Raw genomic sequence first — 17,432 nt, 5'->3', positions numbered from 1 at the left:
TAGCCATGCTGACCTGATCCGTTCTGATGTCTTTTCATGGGCTAGATGAATGAAACAAGGTTTTGCTTGCGAATGCTTCTCTTTTAGAGAGCTGTACCCTGGGATCCAGTACTTTTTGGTAGTAAGGCCATAAAGTTTTTTACTGGCAGGGTGCTGTCGCAGGGCCAGGATTGTGGGTAACCTGAAGTTCCCCTGTTCCTGAAGGTTTCGGAGCCCACCGTGAATGGTGAATATTGGGTTCATCTCAGATAACCCTGCTACGAGGAAAGGTAAGGGAGATTATCTCCGGAATTTCTCCTTCTATGTATGATTCTGTCATAAGTATGTGTCACCACTGGGGGCTGCATTGAGCACTCTCTGACCTGATGCTGGAAACAGCGCAGAAGCCTTAATTTCTCCTCTCCTCCAACAAGCAGATCCTCCGGTAAGAAAGGGGGGGGGGGGGTCTGGTTCGCCTCCTGCGTCCCCAATGTTGGTTTTTTTTCTCCCCATTCGGGGAATTGATATGCCAAAGCAGTTTGTTTGTTTCTTTTTTTTTTTTTTTTTTTTTTTTTTTTTTTTAGAAAAATCAAAAATATGGCGACAGACCGCACCAGGAATACCCTTTACTTTGAAAGAAATATGGGGGGCGTAATTTGCCCGGGGGTCGTGGCTAATGGCGTCAGACGCTGGCCACGCGTGCGGGAAGTTGTTAAAGCAGTGTGTGTGTGTGTGTGTGTGTGTGTGTGTGTGTGTGTGTGTGTGAAGCTGCTGCCTGGCTATGGAGGGACAGAGCAGGAGAATGGCTTGTTTCTGGTTGGTGACACAGGCATTTTCCTTTTGACAAATTGTACTTTACCCAGCTAGGATTAATAGCAGCTAATGGCGCTGGACCATAGCCTTGCAGTGTACATTCTTTTTCTGGTAGTGCCCCTGCTTTATGCTTCAGGCTATCAGTGGTAATTCAGTGGTTTCACATTAAACTAAATCTGTTTCCAAAAGAATGGCATCCTCCCCTGAGAGGGAGCAACTGGTTAGAGTGAGCATCAGAGGCATGAAATGTTGACAATTTATTTTCAACACTGCAGCCCCTGGGTATTTTACCAAAGGTTATTTTTTTCCCTTAGTTATGATGGGATTAAAAAAAAAAAAAAGTTTAGCGACTTTAATCGCACAGATTGGCTTTCATTGCCCAGGACCCTCAAACAAAGGAACTAGGGGCGGGTGAAGACTAATCCCCTCAGGGGACCGTGGTGAGGCTGATGACTTTTCTTCTTCGGTGTCAAATGTGGGAGAACTAGCTGGTTTTCAATATCTTGCTGAATGGTCCGCTCCACATTTATGCTCCCTAAGTGTTTGGATTTGTTAAAAGCCTCCTCAGACTGCACATGCCCTTTTTTCTGTCCATTTATTGTCGGAAACGCCTTTTTTTTTTTTTTTTTGTATCTGAAAAGATCTCCCAGATTTTTTTTCCCTCCTAGTTAAGTGTTTACGCTTTATCCTATGGTGGAGGAAAATCACTAAGTACGGTATACTAGAAATTTAACGCAATATATCCTCTGTGAAATAAGAGCTGTTATTCGGCAGACAATACTCAGATGCTTAGGCATCCAACAAATAAAGTTGAAATTCCTGTTTAAAAAAAATAAAAAAACGTTTTCTCTGGCAGATTGAGCGGCCTGGCTGACAGTAATTGTTTAATCGTTGTGAGGCCAGTTTAACAGGTGGTCTATGATCCTGCTCAGCAGGCCCAGAATTCTGGCAGCTTTATGCTTGCAATAATGGCTTGCGAGTTCCTTTTTCCACAAGGGTCTCAGGCAGTTGCTTGTTTATAAACTAGTCAAACGCACAACTGCTGAGATGCCTATGGTGGTTTGTATCTGTACAGCCTGGGAATACCAGGTCCTATACATGGTTCTGTGCACATTGTTACTAAACACAAACAGCTAAACGCCTGAGTGCAGGAACGCACATCAGCGGAGGATAAATTTCCGTTCACCATTGCAGAAACTCCTGGTTATTCTTCCTTTTGCGGTAAAACAGCCATTTGAGGTTGTTTGGATAATTCATCCAAATAAATTCTAGTGGAAAAGGTACCCCCTTTTTTCCATTTAAGTAAAGGAGTAAATATATTAATTTTTAAAAGCTCCTTTTGTGCCAGGGGCATCAGCCTCCAGACAGTCACGATGACTTCTGCCATCAGGTTCAATAGGTAATCCTCAGAGTTAACCCCAGGGACAAAAAGAGGTCTTGGTGAGGAAAATCTACAAGATACTTTAGCCTCCTTTTCAGGAGGCACCCCACTAGCTCAATAAGGTGTATTCTGCTGCAGTTCTCCTGGATCTGATAGGAAGACGAATGAAGGACTTCCTTAATAGCTCCAATCTGGAGTTCCAAGAGCTCTCGTCTCCTTGTTTTTTCACAGATCAAAAGTCTTTCTCTCTGAATGGAATTTATCTGATCAATAGTCTCCTTCCTACAAGGGGGTGAGCTTCTGGCGTCTATCAGCATCAATGACGCCTATCTCCATGTGTCGGTCTTCCCCACCCACCAGAAATTTCTACGCTTCGAGGTAGAAAATCTTAATTTCCAATTTGTAGCTCTACCTTTTCGGGCTAGCTACTGCACTTAAAGTGTGCATAAAGATCCTGGCTCCTCCCTTTGCCAGGTTAAGGGCTCAAAGTATAACAATACTAGCCTGCTTAGACGATCTACTCTTGATAGGTCGATCAGTAGCCCATTTAAACCAAGGTCTGGTTAGCGCAGTCAATACTTGGGTTGGATCCTCAACCTAGTAAGATCCTCCTTGAAACCGTCAAGGAGATTGCAATACTTAGGACTGATTATAGATACAGTCCAGAAAAGGATGTTTTTGCCCCAGGAAGGAGTCAGTTCCTTGGGGCTAGGTTCCCTCTGGTGCAACTTGTCATGCGATTTGGGACTGAAGGGTCGCATGATGAATCATGCCCCATGATTTCCAATGAGAGCCATTCATGTCTGTGTGACTTGAGGTCGCAGCGGCTTTAAACTAGTCCCTGCACTACTTTGGTCCCACTTTGGTGCGACTTGAGGTCCAAAATGAAACTCAAGAATACACAGGCATTGCTTCAGTTTGTGACGGGAAGTCGCGCAAATTTGAGGACGCAGTAGTGGAGACATAACTTAAGGGGACTGATTCATTCGGTCAAAACAAAGAAAAATCCTTCTATTTTTTTCATGTGTTTATTGGGAAAAATGGTGGCTTCTTCAAGGCTGTAACTTATGCGCAGTGCCATTCAAGACTGCTAGAAGACAGTATTCTGTCAACTTGGAACAAAAAGGGCCAAACTCTTAACTTCCCATTGCGTTTATCCGCCAAAGTGCGCCAGAGCCTCATTTGATGGTCGATTCTTTCTACCAGTTACCTGGAAAGTGGTAACAGATGCTAGCCCTTTGGGCTGGGGAGCAGTCCTGGAGGAAGCGTCAGTTTGAGGGACATGGTCCAGATCAGAGATGACCTTTGCCCATCAATAATCTAGAAGATTTGGGCAATATGCCTGGCCCCGGAGGCCTGGACGCTCAGACTAATAAATTGTCCTGTCAGGTTCCAATCCGACAATGTCAAAGCTGTGGCTTATCTCATCGCCAAGGGGGCACAAGAAGTTGTGCGGCCCAGAAAGAGGTGAATTATTTCTGTCTTGGGCAGAAAGCAACATTCCATGTCTATCAGCAATTTTCTTTCCAGGAATGGAGAATTGGCAGGTGGGCTACTTGAGTCTCCAACTATTGGTGCCGGGAGAATGGTTCTTCACCCCGGCATCGTTCTGTCAATATGCCAAGGATAAGGAGTTCCAGACATGGATATATTGGCATCCGGGTTCAACTGCAACTTTGTTTCAAGGACAAGCGATCCGATGGCATCCGAAACAGATGCTTTATTTCCATGGGATCAGTCTTCACTGATGTATGCTTTCCCTCCTGTTCTGCTTCCACGCCTTCTTCGCAGGATCAAGCAAGAAGGGAAGGAGGAGATCCTTATGGTCCATCGTGGCCCAGGAGATCTTGGTTTGCCGAGATCGTAAAAATGATGGTGGGGGGACCCTTGGTCCCTACCAATGTGGCCAGACTTACTTTTGTAATTCCGGTATTCCATCCTTCCTTACAAACTCTAAGTTTAACGGTTTGGCTATTGTGACCCTCATTCTAAAATAAGACTGGGCTGTCCACTTCAGTAGTTTCTACTTGCTTCTCTGGTTCGTAGCTTTATTCAGGGGGTAACGCGGATTAATCCTCTAGTTTGGTCACCTCTGAACAATTGGAACTTAATGTTGGTGCTGTCGGTTTATATAAGCAGCCTTTTTAGTCAATATGGAAATATTCCCTTGCTTCTCTTGACGTTGAAAAATTATTTTTCTTGCCATATCTTCGGCAAAAGAGTGCAGAGTTTGCTGCTTTTTCTTGTAAAGAGACACATTAGTTGCTCATAAGGATGAGGTTGTATTGCGGCCTCATCCTGAATTCCTACCAAAGGTAGTATCGGGTTTTCATTTAAACAAGGATATTGTTCTGCCTTCATTTTTTCCCCAGAACTTCATTCTGTGAAGGAAAGGTCACTACATTCTCGATGTGGTGAGAGCGGTCAAGGTCTATTGAAAGTGACCGCTCAGATTTATAAAAAAATATATGTTTTTGTTTGTGTTTCCAGACAATCCTATAAGAGGACAGGCATAGTCGGAAACTACTATTTCTAAATAGGTTAGATAGTTGCAAGTGATTGTTCAAATTTATGGTTTAAAGAGGAAGGTTCCTCCTTTTCATATTAAAGCACACTCCACCAGGGCTGTTAGTGCCTCTGGGGCAGTGCTTTGCCGAGTCATGGATCAGATCTGCAAGGCCGAAACTTGGTCTTCAATCCATACATTTACCAGATTCTATCAAGTAGATCCAAAAGATATGAGGATATTGCCTTTGGGCGCAGTGTACTGCAGGCTGCAGTATGATTCCTCTAGTCTCTTGGTGCCCTACAATTGTCTCCCTCCCTTCAGTTAGCATTGTTATGGGACATGCCACATAGTAACTACTATGGCTCTGTGTCCCCTGATGCATGATAAGAAATTAGTATTTTTTAAAACGGCTTGCCTGTAAAATCCCTTTCTTTGCGGTACACCAGGGGACACGGAGGTCCCTCCCTTCTAGGTGTACACATATATATTGCTTTGCTACAAAACTGAGGTGTTTCCCAGTAGTGGGAGGGGTTATATAGGAAGTGCACTTTTAATTAAGGGCGTGCCAGTGTCCATCACCTAAAGGTGGCCTATAACCCACATAGTAACTACTATGGCTCTGTGTCCCCTGATGTACTTCAAAGAAAAGGATTTTACAGGTAAGCTGTTTTAACCACTTTCAGACCGGACCATTTTGCTGGCTTAAAACCACTTTTTGTGATTCGGTACTGCGTCGCTTTAACTGACAATTGCGCGATCGTGCGACGTGGCTCCCGAACAAAATTTACGTCCTTTTTTTTCCCCCCACAAATAGAGCTTTCTTTTGGTTGTATTTGATAGCCCAATGCGGTTATTTTTTTTGCGCTATAAACAAAAAGCGACAATTTTGAAAAAAAACTCATTATGCTTTACTTTTAGCTATAATAAATATCCCCCGTAAATATATAAAAAAACATTTTTTTTCCTCAGTTTAGGCTGATACGTATTCTTCTACATATTTTTAGTAAAAAAAATCGCAATAAGCGATTTATTTGGTTTGCGCAAAATTTATAACGTTTACAAAATGGAGGATAATTTTATGTCATTTTTATTAATAATTATCTTTTTTTACTAGTAATGTCGGCTATCAGAGAGTTTTTTATTTATTTTTAATTGTGACTGCGACATTAAGGCGGACACATCGGACATGTTTAACACATTTTTGGGACCATTGTCATTTATACAGCAATCGGTGCTATACAAATGCACTGATTCCTGTGTAAATGACACTGGCAGTGAAGGGGTTAAGTGTGTCCTAGGGGCGTGTTACTAACACTGGGAGGTTGGGCTATGTGCTAGTGAACATTGATCTCTGCTCCAATCACAGGGAGCAGAGATTGGTGTCACTTGTTGCTAGGCAGAACGGGGAGATGCTGTTTACATCGGTTTACATGGGAGTCCCAACCGACAAGCCTGCGCGCCGACGGTGGCGCACACGCGAAGGCAGGGCGGCAATTTCAACTGGACGTACCTGTACGCCAGTTTGCCTGCCCGTGCCATTCTGCCGACGTACATCGTCGTGCGCCAATCGGGAACTGGTTAAAAAAATCTTATTTTTCATAAGGACACGTACCTGTCCAGGGTGCCCGCGATGTCGGCCCATCCGTCCCTTTCATTGTGTGCCAGCCTTACTAAAAGAGCCTTGCAGCTTCACTGCCCATTCCCTACTGCGCATGTGCGAGTCCCCTGGCGATTTCTGAATGGACGGCTGTCTTCTGTGACACACACAGGTCCCAGAAGACGCCGCACCCAAATTTTACAGAAATCAACGAGAGAAGACTAGGAAGTGGCAGATTAGGATGATCTGCCTAGCAACAGGCATTTCTGGTGAGTAAAAAAAAATTTTTTTTGGTGCATTTGTATGTAATTTTTTTTTCAGGGTGGACCTCCACTTTAATGGCTATTTATTCCTTTTGTTCCTTGCAATTTGTTGGCCCCCATGTTCAATGCAATTTTTTAAGCCCAGCGTTGAGCTTTAAAGTTTTGGAGGTCTCTGAAAACATTATTTATTGGAATATTCATCTTGATCCTGCCTTAGGTTTTTACACCCTGCTCACAATTACTTGGGAATTGCAGGTCCTTATAACCAAAACACAAGTTTCAGATGGTTCAAAACAAATCTATCTGAATGATAACCTAGTGAAAAACTGCAAACTTTAGGTATTCTCTGATAGGCACCTCTGTGCCTTTCTGAACTCTGGTACCAACTTTTTGTTTTGGAGAACCAGTTGCCCACATTGAACTGTGGGATGTGGGAACATGCTAGCTTTGTAAAACAATGGTATTTCCATATTTTGCAGGGTTTGCAAAGAGTAGAATGTAGCATTTCAAGATTCTACAGGTATGTATGTACAGACACGTAATAATTCCTGCTTTCTGACTCTGAACATAGTTTCTCTAGGCTATTGCTATGACGGAATTAGTTTACAGTTTTGTGATCGGTATTATGTTCATATATTTGATTGCTTTGTAAGTTCAGAGGAAATATAATACAAGTAATTCTTCTCTTTTTTGCCTTTTACAGGGATTCGGCTATTTCCAGTAACAAGACCCCACACAATAGCTCTATCAATCATATAGAGAGCATTCTTCAGCAGCTGGATGAAGCCCAATCACAGATGGAAGAGCTTTTTCAAGAGAGAAAAATTAAGCTGGAACTTTTTTTGCAACTGCGTGTATTTGAAAGAGATGCTATTGATGTGAGTTAATTCAATTTCAACTTTTAAAGACCTTTTAAGCTGCTACTGTCCTTGTGGTTCTATCTGTCTATCCTATCTAATGCGGGGATCAGCAACCCATAGATCACAATCTACCAGTAGATCGCTGCCAGCTGACTGGCTGATCGTTGTCTGGGATTGCTGACGCACCATCCCAGAGCATCAGACAGAATGCACTACAGAGGGGCTACTTGTAAAGTTTGAGCTGTAGTAGAGTAAGAGCCACATTAGCTAATGTCTCTTCCCTAATCCTGGCTCCTGTCCCATGCGGAGTGATACCAACTGCGCTCCACCTCTTATCCCGGCTAGAGGTCTCTATAGTGGTGACAGCAGCAGGAAAGATCTTCAAGTTGGTGTGAAGCAATACACTGGTCATAATCCTGTTGGGCTGCTTTCACACTGATGCGCTGCTGTTTCACACCACGGGTGCAGTGTAGTGTACGTGCAGCTTTCCTGTGCATTGTCATAGACTTTTATTATATCCTGTGGGTTTGGTGCACTTTCAGAAGGTGCACCACGCCTGCAGGTTATAATAGAAGTCTATGGCAAAGCGCAGCTAACCAAGGAAAGTCAAAAATGCACTGCTCTTTACCCACAGTGCAGTTACACATTTTGCCACTGCAGCAGGAGTTATACACCCCGTCATGGTTGATGGATGTAGCACCTGCCAAGCATGACCCATTCAAGTGAATATGGCTGCTCTGCAAGTGTTCAATAACCTTGTAGAGGTACAGAAAAAAGGAGGTAAAGCTTGGCAGTGTTTTTGTTCTTCTAACCCCTTGGACCCCACAGAAGCATGCAGTTGCGGGGCACTTATAGTGGCACCATTTACTTGAACGGGTCCCAATTGGCACACAATAGCACCCACCAAAAGCAACAGGGGTCTTAACCCTTTCACCGCCAGAGCCACTTTTGCATGTTTTGCATACACGTTAAAAAAAATTATTTTAGGCCTGAAGATTACAAAAACAAATCCAAACGTATTTTCTGAGAATAAAATACTGGTAGTTCAAATTTTTATGTCACTTGATATTACTGCAAATTTTCAGTAAAAGACACACTAAAGTGAATTTTAGGGCAAAGAAATGCAATACAATGCAATTCAACGTGCACTGCTGGTGCTTGCTGCTGGGACCCACTGACTTACACATACTCTCAGATCTGACAGGAATTTACAAGTCTTACTTTGTTTTTGCTGGCTGACCATATACTGATTGGAATAGTTACTTCTATCGTGGGAGTTCTTGCAACCATTGTGTGTCTGTCCTTGCCTTTCCTTACCTTGGCTTACTATCTCAGCCACACATCCTCCGTTTCACACCGCAAGCCAACACCTGTACAGGCATCTTCCACACTGCCACCCCCCTCTGTCCTGGGTAATGAACAGCTCAGCCATCTGGTGGGCTAGCAGATACGTTCGGTGCATTCTGAAGTTACAGTTGCTTTTAGAGTATATGCCTGTCCTGATCCTCTGTAGTGGGGGGTCACAACTGTTTGGTAAGAAATAATTGTCTCTACATGGTGGTGGATTTCACTTTTTGGTTGCATCTCATCAGTGGATGGACTTTTTTTCCTGATTTTTGCATGGGTGGATGTGACACTCTATGGTTACTTTTACACGGATTGTTTGCTTTATTTCATTGTGCAAAGTTTAGTCCATAATCTAGTTTTACATAAATGTTTATGATTTTTGATTTTTAATTTATAGACATATATTGGTTATCCACAGTGAACTCTAATGAAGATGTACATAACATATCTATCGCAATCAAGATTTTTACGCGTAAGCGCCCGATGCAAGCATTTACGTTCATACATACGTATGTGGGGGTGAGGGGATTCCTGAACTTTTGAGAGGGGTGTTATTTGTTGTGCTTGAGTGTAACTATTTTTTTTTTCCCCTTACATGATTCTTGGGTGACAGGTTCTCTTTCATGAGATATGCAGGATTTAAGACTCTGCATGTCTCCTCTGGGCTCCACTGAATGTATGGCAATGCAGATCGCATTGCAATACGTCCCTTCCTGGCTATGCTATCCAGGAACCCTGAGAGAGACTTACCCGGAAGTGACGTTGTACACGTCGCTTTCTGGGTCACAGCTCTATTTCCTCCCCTCTACCCGCCCGCACCTGTCATGTCTGTGCCATGACTTTATAAAAACACACTGTGGAGTACAATAGTTTAGAACAGGGATATGCAATTGGTGGACCTCCAGCTGTTTCAGAACTACAAATCCCATGAGCCACAGCAAGACTCTGACAGCCACAAGCATGACACCCAGAGGCAGAGGCATGATGAATAAAATAGTAGTGCCATAGCCTTGGCGGACGCCACTGGAGAATCACGGTGGGTCAGCATGGCTTGGAAGAAGCAAGCTTCCTATTGACAGTGACCCCACAGACATATGTGATTGATTATATATAAAACAAACAAAAAAGATAAGGGGCTTACAGGCAGAGTCAAATGGCTCATATAGATAACACCTGCCTCCTAGAAAGACCTAACGTCAGAAAAAAATATTACCTTAAAATCACTTTGCACAATGATTTATACAATGTCACCTACGACTATCCCTCAAAAAATGGCAGCATCTGCGTTTTCCATGTTGCTGCTATTTCAGTGCGGTTTGATGTTTAGATTCCATTCCCACTGATGAAGTCCAGCCCAGGGGGAGGAACTTTTTGCCAATGATGGCACATGCAGCTAACCCTATGTATGTTTCTAGACCAGGGGTTGACAAATTTGCTTTGAATTTAGGAGCCAGTTGAAAAAGTTAAGAGCCAGGTTTTTTTTTAAGAGTGGTATGGATTGCCAGCTCCCGGGATAAAGCCAGTCATTTTCACCACCTATCCCTAACTTACAACGGAGCACCCAGTCAATAACTCCAATGGTAACGCTCTTACATCAGGGTTATGGGCTGACCAGAAAGAGCAAGGCTGGTTGACTTAGGCAGGTGGCACTGGTTTGGGACTGACAGAAGGTACTGGTTGCCACTGGCAGGCACGTGGAACTGCCAGATGGCACTGGCAGGTGTCACTGACTGGCGGTGGCACTGATTGGCACTGGCACGTAGCACTGATTGGCACTGGCACGTAGCACTGATTGGCAGGTGGCACTGGCAGGAGATTGGCAGGTGGCACTGGTTTGGAACTGGCAGGTGTCCCTGGTTGGTGATGGCAGGTGGCCCTAGTTGGCGGTGTCACTGGCAGTTGGCACTGGTTGGTGTTAGCGGGTAGCACTGGTTGGCAGTGGCACTGGCAGGTAAAACTGATTGGCGGTGGCACTGGCAGGTGGCACTGATTGGCGGTGGCACTGGCAGTTGACACTGGTAGGTGGTGGCAGGTGGCACTGTTTGGCGGTGGCACTGGTTGTCACTGGCAGGTGGCACTGGTTGGCGGTGGCACTCGGCACTGGCAGGTGGCACTGATTGGCGGTGGCACTGGTTGTTGGTAGCAGGTGGCACTGGTTGGTAGTGGCAGGTGGCACTGGTTGGTAGTGGCAGGTGGCACTGATTGGTAGTGGCAGGTGGCACTGATTGGTGGTGGCACTAATTGTCACTGGCAGGTGGCACTGATTGGTGGTGGCACAGGTTAGTTGTGGCAGGTGACACTGGTTGGTGGCTGCAGGTGGCATTGATTGGCGGTGGCTATGGTTGGCGGTGGCAGGTGGCACTGGTTGGTAGTGGCAGGTGGCACTGATTGTCACTGGTAGGTGGCACCGATTGGCGGTGGCACTGGTTGGTGGTGGCAGGTGGCACTGATTGTCACTGGCAGGTGGCACTGGTTGGTGGTGGCAGGTGACACTGGTGGTTGCAGGTGGCATTGATTGGCGGTGGCACTGGTTGGCGGTGGCAGGTGGCACTGATTGGCACTGGCAGGTGCCACTGGTAGTGGCAGGTGGCACTGATTAGCGGTGACACTCAGCACTGGCAGGTGGCACTGATTGGCGGTGGCACTGGTTGGCACTGGCAGGTGGCACTGGTTGGTGATGGCACTAGCAGGTGGCACTGGCAGATGGTAGCAGGTGGCACTGATTGGTAGTGGCAGGTGGCACTGATTGTCACTGGTAGGGGACACCGATTGGCGGTGGCACTGATTGGCGGTGACACTGTTTGGTAGTGGCAGGTGGCACTGATTGGCTGTGGGACTGATTGTCACTGACAGGTGGCACTGATTGGAGGTGGCACTGGTTGGTGGTTGCAGGTGGCATTGATTGGCGGTGGCACTGGCGGTGGCAGGTGGCACTGGTTGGCGGTGACACTCAGGATTGGCAGGTGGCACCGGTTGGCGGTGGCACTGGTTGGCGGTGGCAGGTGGCACTTGTTGGTGGTGGCACTGGTTGGCGGAGGCAGGTGGCACTGGTTGTCGGTGGCACTGGTAGGTGGCACTGGTTGGCGGCACTGGTTAGCACTGACAGGTGGCATTGGTTGGCGGTGGCAGGTGGCACTGGTTGGCGGTGACACTTGGCACTGGCAGGTTGCACTGATTTGTAGTGGCACTGATTAGCGGTGGTACTGGTTGGAACTGGCAGGTGGCAATGATTGGCGGTGGCACTGGTTGGCGGTGACAATCCGCACTGGCAGGTTGCACTGGTTGGCGGTGGCACTGGCAGGTTGCACTGGTTGGCGGTGGCACTGGCAGGTGGCACTGGTTGGCGGTGGCACTGGCAGGTGGCACACTGAGCACTCTGTTACTGAAAAGTAACAGAGGAGCTGCCAGAATTGAGCTTAATGTCGGGGTGGGCGGGACCCAGCCGGGGTGTGAAACTGACAAGTCACAGAGAGGTAGATCTGTCAGATTTGAGCTTGATGCCGGGGTGGGCGGGACTCGGCAGCTATCAAACATCAGCCAACGATTGGGCTGCTTAAGAAAAGGGGCGGGCCACATACAAGTAGTGGCCCACCCAGATCCCATTGGCTGGTGTTTGATAGCTGCCAGGTCCCGCCCACCCCGCCGGGTCTCGCCCACCCCCGACATCGAACTGAAATCTGACAGATCCTCCTCTCTGTTTCACACACTTAGCGCAGCGCTTGATGCTTGCCAGAGCTGCTGAGTGTGGAGGAGGGAGGAGGACGGCAGTCAGTGTTAATGCTCTGTATGTCTGGGGCATCAATAGTGAGTGGGCTGGTGGCAGCTTAGGCGCCAGGTTGCTATTTCTGGTCGCATTGGCGACCTGGCGCCTAAGCTGCCACCAGCCCACTCACTATTGATGCCCCAGACATACTTTTCAATATGTGAAAAGTGTGGCGTACATTTGTATTCGGCCACCTTTTCTCTGATACCCCTAACTAAAATGTAGTGTAAGAAGTCACCTTATTAGTAAATGGAGTCCACCTGTGTGTAATTTAATCTAAATATAAATACAGCTGCTCTGGGAAGCCCTCAGGATTGTTACCTTAGAGAACCTTGGTGAACAAACCGCATCATGAAGGCTAAGAAACGCACCAGGCAGGTCAGGGATAAAGTTGTGGAGAAGTTTAAAGCAGGGTTAAGCTATAAAACAAAATCCCAAACTTCGAGAATCTCATGGAAAAATTGGAGAGTATGGCCCAAATGCAAACCTACCAACACATGGCCATCCACCTAAACTGACAGGCCAGACAAGGAGAACGTTAATCAGAAAAGCAGCCAAGAGGCCCATGGTTACTGTGGAGGAGCTGCAGAGATCCGCTGCTTAGGTGGGAGAATCTTTCCACAGGACCACTCTGTCGTGCACTCCACAAATCTGCTCTTTATGGAGGAGTGGTGAGAAGAAAACCATTGTTGAAAGAATACCAGAATACGTCCCGTTTGCTGTCTGCAAGAAGCCATATGGGGGACACAGCAAATATGTGGAAGGTTCTCTGGTCAGATGAGACAAAAATTTAACCTTTTGGCCTAAAAGCAAAATGTCATGTGTAGCGGAAAGCTAACCATGCACATCACCCGGATCACACGTGAAGCATGGTGGCAGCATCATGTTATGGGGATGCTTTTCTTCAGCAGGGGACTTGAAGCTGGTCAGAGTTGATGGGAAGATGGATGGAGCCAAATCCAGGGCAATCTTAGAAGAAAACCTGTAAGAGTCTGCAAAAGCCTTGAGACTGGGGTGGAGGTTTACCTTCCAGCAGGAAAACCCTAAACATACAGCCAGAGCTACAATGGAATGGTTTAAATGAAAGCATATTCATGTGTTAGAATGCCCCAGTCAAAGTCCAGACCTAAATCCTTTTGAGAATCTGTGGCAAGACTTGAAAATTGCTGTTCATTTATGCTCGCCATACAATCTGACAGAGCTTGAACTATTTTGTGAAGAAGAATGGGCAAAAATTTCACACTCTAGATGTTCAAAGCTATTAGAGACATCCCAAAAAGACTTGCAGCTGTAATTGCAGTGAAAGGTAGTTCTACAAAGTATTGACTCAGGGGGGCTGAATACAAATGCACGCCACACTTTTCACAGATTTATTTGTAACAAATGTTGAAAACTAGGGGTCCACCGAATGGAAATTTTTGAGCCAAATCTGAAAATGACAATTTTTTAAAAAATATTTATATTTTTATATACAATTGTTTTATATTCCACTTTTAATTAATATCATCAATTTTAACCACTTGCCGACCAGCCGCAGCAGTTGTACTATTGAAGAATGGCACGGCTGGGCGAAACTACGTTATGTAATGCTGCTTTACCCTCTGGCCACTAGGGGCATGCGTGCCCCCTGCACACCCACGGAGCCAATGTGAGTATCCGGCGGTCACGATCACCGTCGGGCTCCCGCGATCACTTGGGGCACACGGAGAACCGGGATCTGTGTGTGTAAACCGTTTCCATTTCTCTGAGGGGAGAAGGGACTGATCCTCTGTTCATACAGAGTATGAATAGCAATATGTCATCTCCCCTACACAGTGCCCTCCCCCCTTCAGTTAGAACACACACTAGGGAACACAACCCCCCCCCCCCCCCCCTAGTGTCAAACCCTTCCCTGGCAGTGACATTTTTACAGTAATCGATGCATTTTTATAGCACTGTTCGCTGCATAAAAGCCAATGGTTCCAAAAATCTGTCAAAATTGTCCGTGTCCGCCATAATTTCAGTCCCGATAAAAATCGCAGATTGCCGCCGTAACTAGTTAAAAAAATAAAATAAAAAAATAATAAAAATGCCATAAAACTATCCCCTATCTTGTAGACGAAAGAAAGCTCTATTAGTGCGAAAAAAAGGACGTCAATTTAGTTTCGGTGCAACGTCACGCGACCGCGCAGTTGTCAGTTAAAGCGACACAGTGGCATTAATACTATAATAAAACTGCAGACCTACTTCAGAAGATGGTCAGAGACTGCAAACCTACTACAGGAGTTGTTCAGAAATGTTAGTGTCCCTCTCTGACTCTGACTGTACCTGGTCCAGCACCAGGAATAAAAAACACTGTAGGTTGCATGTGTCTTTTCTGTTGTCATACTGGCTATACGACTGCACTTTCTTGATCATCTGAAATGAACAACATGCATTAGTATAATTTCTGTTGGTTACACTGCATTCAATATCCGGTATACACAACACTGAAGTGGTTCTTGTCCTTTTGTCTTGCATCTATTACCTTATTTTGCTGTACATCAGAAAAACACAGCAGTGAAAGGTTTGTGTCTTCTCTGTTTTTCATATTGATTGCTCAGAAAAACACAACATTGACGTTTGCTAGTGTTCTTCCTGTTGGACGTATGACCATACGTTGTTGAGCATCAGAAGCACACATTTGAAGTTTGTGTCCTTTCTCTTTGCTTAGGTTATATGATAGTATCTTAATATGCATTAGCAATACACAACATTTTAAGTTTTTTTTGTGTCTTCTCTGTTATACAGTTGACTGTACATCAGAAAATTCAGCAGAGAAGGCTGGGTGTGTCTTCCTGTTTGAGCTTGCTGCACTTCAGAAATGCAAAGTGTATGGCCTTGTACAGTTGTGCTCATAAGTTTACATACCCTGGCAGATTTCTTGGCAATTTTTCAGAGAATATGAATAACAGAAAAACTTTTCTTTCACTCATCGTTAGTGTTTGGTTGAAGCCATTTATTATCAATCAACTGTGTTAACTCTTTTTAAATCATCAAACAGAAACTACCCAAATGACCCTGATCAAATGTTTACATACCCTGGTGATTTTGGCCTGCTAACATGCACACAAGTTGAAAAAAGGGGTTTGAATGTCTATTAAAGGTAACCCTCCACACCTGTCATCTGTTTGTAAATAGTGTGTGTGTATAAAAGGTCAGGTAGTTTCTGGACTCCTGATAATACCTCTCATCTTTCATCCTGTGGTGCACTGATGTTTCTGGATTCTGAGTCATGGGGAAAGCAAAATAATTGTCAAAGGATCTGAGGTAAAAGGTAGATGAACTGTAAAAAAGAGGATCTAAAAATATATCCAAGGAATTGAGAATGCCAATCAGCAGTGTTCAAACTCTTATCAAGAAATGGAAAACAAGGGGTTCTGTCATGAACCAGATGTGACCAGAACTGTGTGACTGCGACGAAGTGAACCAGACACAAATAAGTGAAGGTAAATTTATTAAGCAAACGCATACAAATGTGAACACACCACCAATACAAACTAGGTGAACAAACGAACAACCAAACAGTGCAGATAAGCAAATAAACCAGTATAATGTAACAAAGGGAGTACCAGAATCGTAGTCAAGCCAGGCCGGGGTCATAAATAGGAGGTAGCAGAATAGGGGGACAAGGAGAAAGGGAACAGGTACAGGAGGCAGGATGCAGGGATCAGGTAACAGGGATCAGGTAACAGGGATCAGGTAACAGGGATCAGGTAACAGGGATCAGGTATCAAACAGGCTGCAGGTCAGGGCTCAAGGACAATACCAAGGCGAAGTGTATATGAACTTGCCGGGTATTTATAATGGCTGCTGTCAGTCATGTGACGCCTGACTGCAGAGGGCAATACCTGCTCCATACTGCCAGGATCCCTCCGCTGGTGGACACCAGTACTGCGGACCAAAGATGACATAATTCCAGCAGGAGACACCTGCTGGTGGATCGCAGTACTGCATGCCAAATGATTGATAATACCAGCGGAGGGAACCTTTCCTGACAGTACCCCCCCTCAAAGGAGCGACCTCCGGACGCTCCAACTAGCAGTTGCTGGGGAAAGTCCACTGCGTCAAGCTGGGCTATGGGCAAAGTCACATTAGGTTGGGTAACAGACACTTCAAGCAGAGCAGCAGACAGAACCACATCGGGCCGGGAAGCTGGCACGTCAAGCTGGAAGGCGGGCAGCGGCACGTCAGGCTGGAAGGCGGGCAGCGGCACGTCAGGCTGGAAGGCGGGCAGCGGCACGTCAGGCTGGAAGGCAGGCACATCAGGCTGGACAGCAGGCACATCAGGCTGGACAGCAGGCACATCAGACTGGAAGGCATCGGACTGCAATGCCGGGACATCAGACTGGAAGGCGTCGGACTGCGAGGCCGGGACATCAGACTGGAAGGCGTCGGACTGCGAGGCCGGGACATCAGACTGGAAGGCATCAGACTGCGAGGCCGGGACATCAGACTGGAAGGCATCAGACTGCGAGGCCGGGACATCAGACTGGAAGGCATCAGACTGCGAGGCCGGGACATCAGACTGGAAGGCATCAGACTGGAAGGCATCAGACTGGAAGGCATCAGACTGGAAGGCATCAGACTGCGAGGCCGGGACATCAGACTGCGAGGCATCGGACTGCAAGGCTGGAACATCAGACTGGAAGGCATCGGACTGCAAGGCCGGAACATCAGACTGGAAGGCATCGGACTGCAAGGCCGGAACATCAGACTGGAAGGCATCAGACTGCAAGGCTGGAACATCAGACTGGAAGGCATCAGACTGCAAGGCCGGGACATCAGACTGGAAGGCATCAGACTGGAAGGCCGGGACATCAGACTGGAAGGCCGGGACATCAGACTGGAAGGCCGGGGCATCAGACTGGAAGGCATCAGACTGGAAGGCCGGGGCATCAG

At 46.1% G+C, this 17,432-nt stretch overlaps 1 protein-coding gene across 5 annotated transcripts in view; it reads left to right on the top strand.

The window, feature by feature from the left end:
• TRIO (trio Rho guanine nucleotide exchange factor) overlaps window positions 1-17,432 on the top strand; it is a 751,422-nt gene that overhangs the window by 71,466 nt on the left and 662,524 nt on the right. For all 5 annotated transcript variants that reach the window (XR_013277581.1, XM_077491869.1, XM_077491868.1 and 2 more), the window contains exon 7: window positions 7,246-7,420. Coding sequence is in view for 4 of the 5 variants with exons in the window: in XM_077491869.1 (XP_077347995.1) it covers window positions 7,246-7,420 (175 nt within the window). In the remaining variant the exon portion in view is untranslated. The remainder of the gene's footprint in view (window positions 1-7,245; window positions 7,421-17,432) is intronic.

The sequence above is a fragment of the Lithobates pipiens genome, unplaced genomic scaffold (assembly GCF_037356315.1).
Source record: "Lithobates pipiens isolate NorthernLeopardFrog02 unplaced genomic scaffold, aLitPip1_a1.2 Scaffold_19, whole genome shotgun sequence".
Taxonomy (NCBI): domain Eukaryota; kingdom Metazoa; phylum Chordata; class Amphibia; order Anura; family Ranidae; genus Lithobates; species Lithobates pipiens.
The sequence above is the reverse complement of the archived record's forward strand: the minus strand, read 5'-3'. Positions and strand labels throughout refer to the sequence as shown.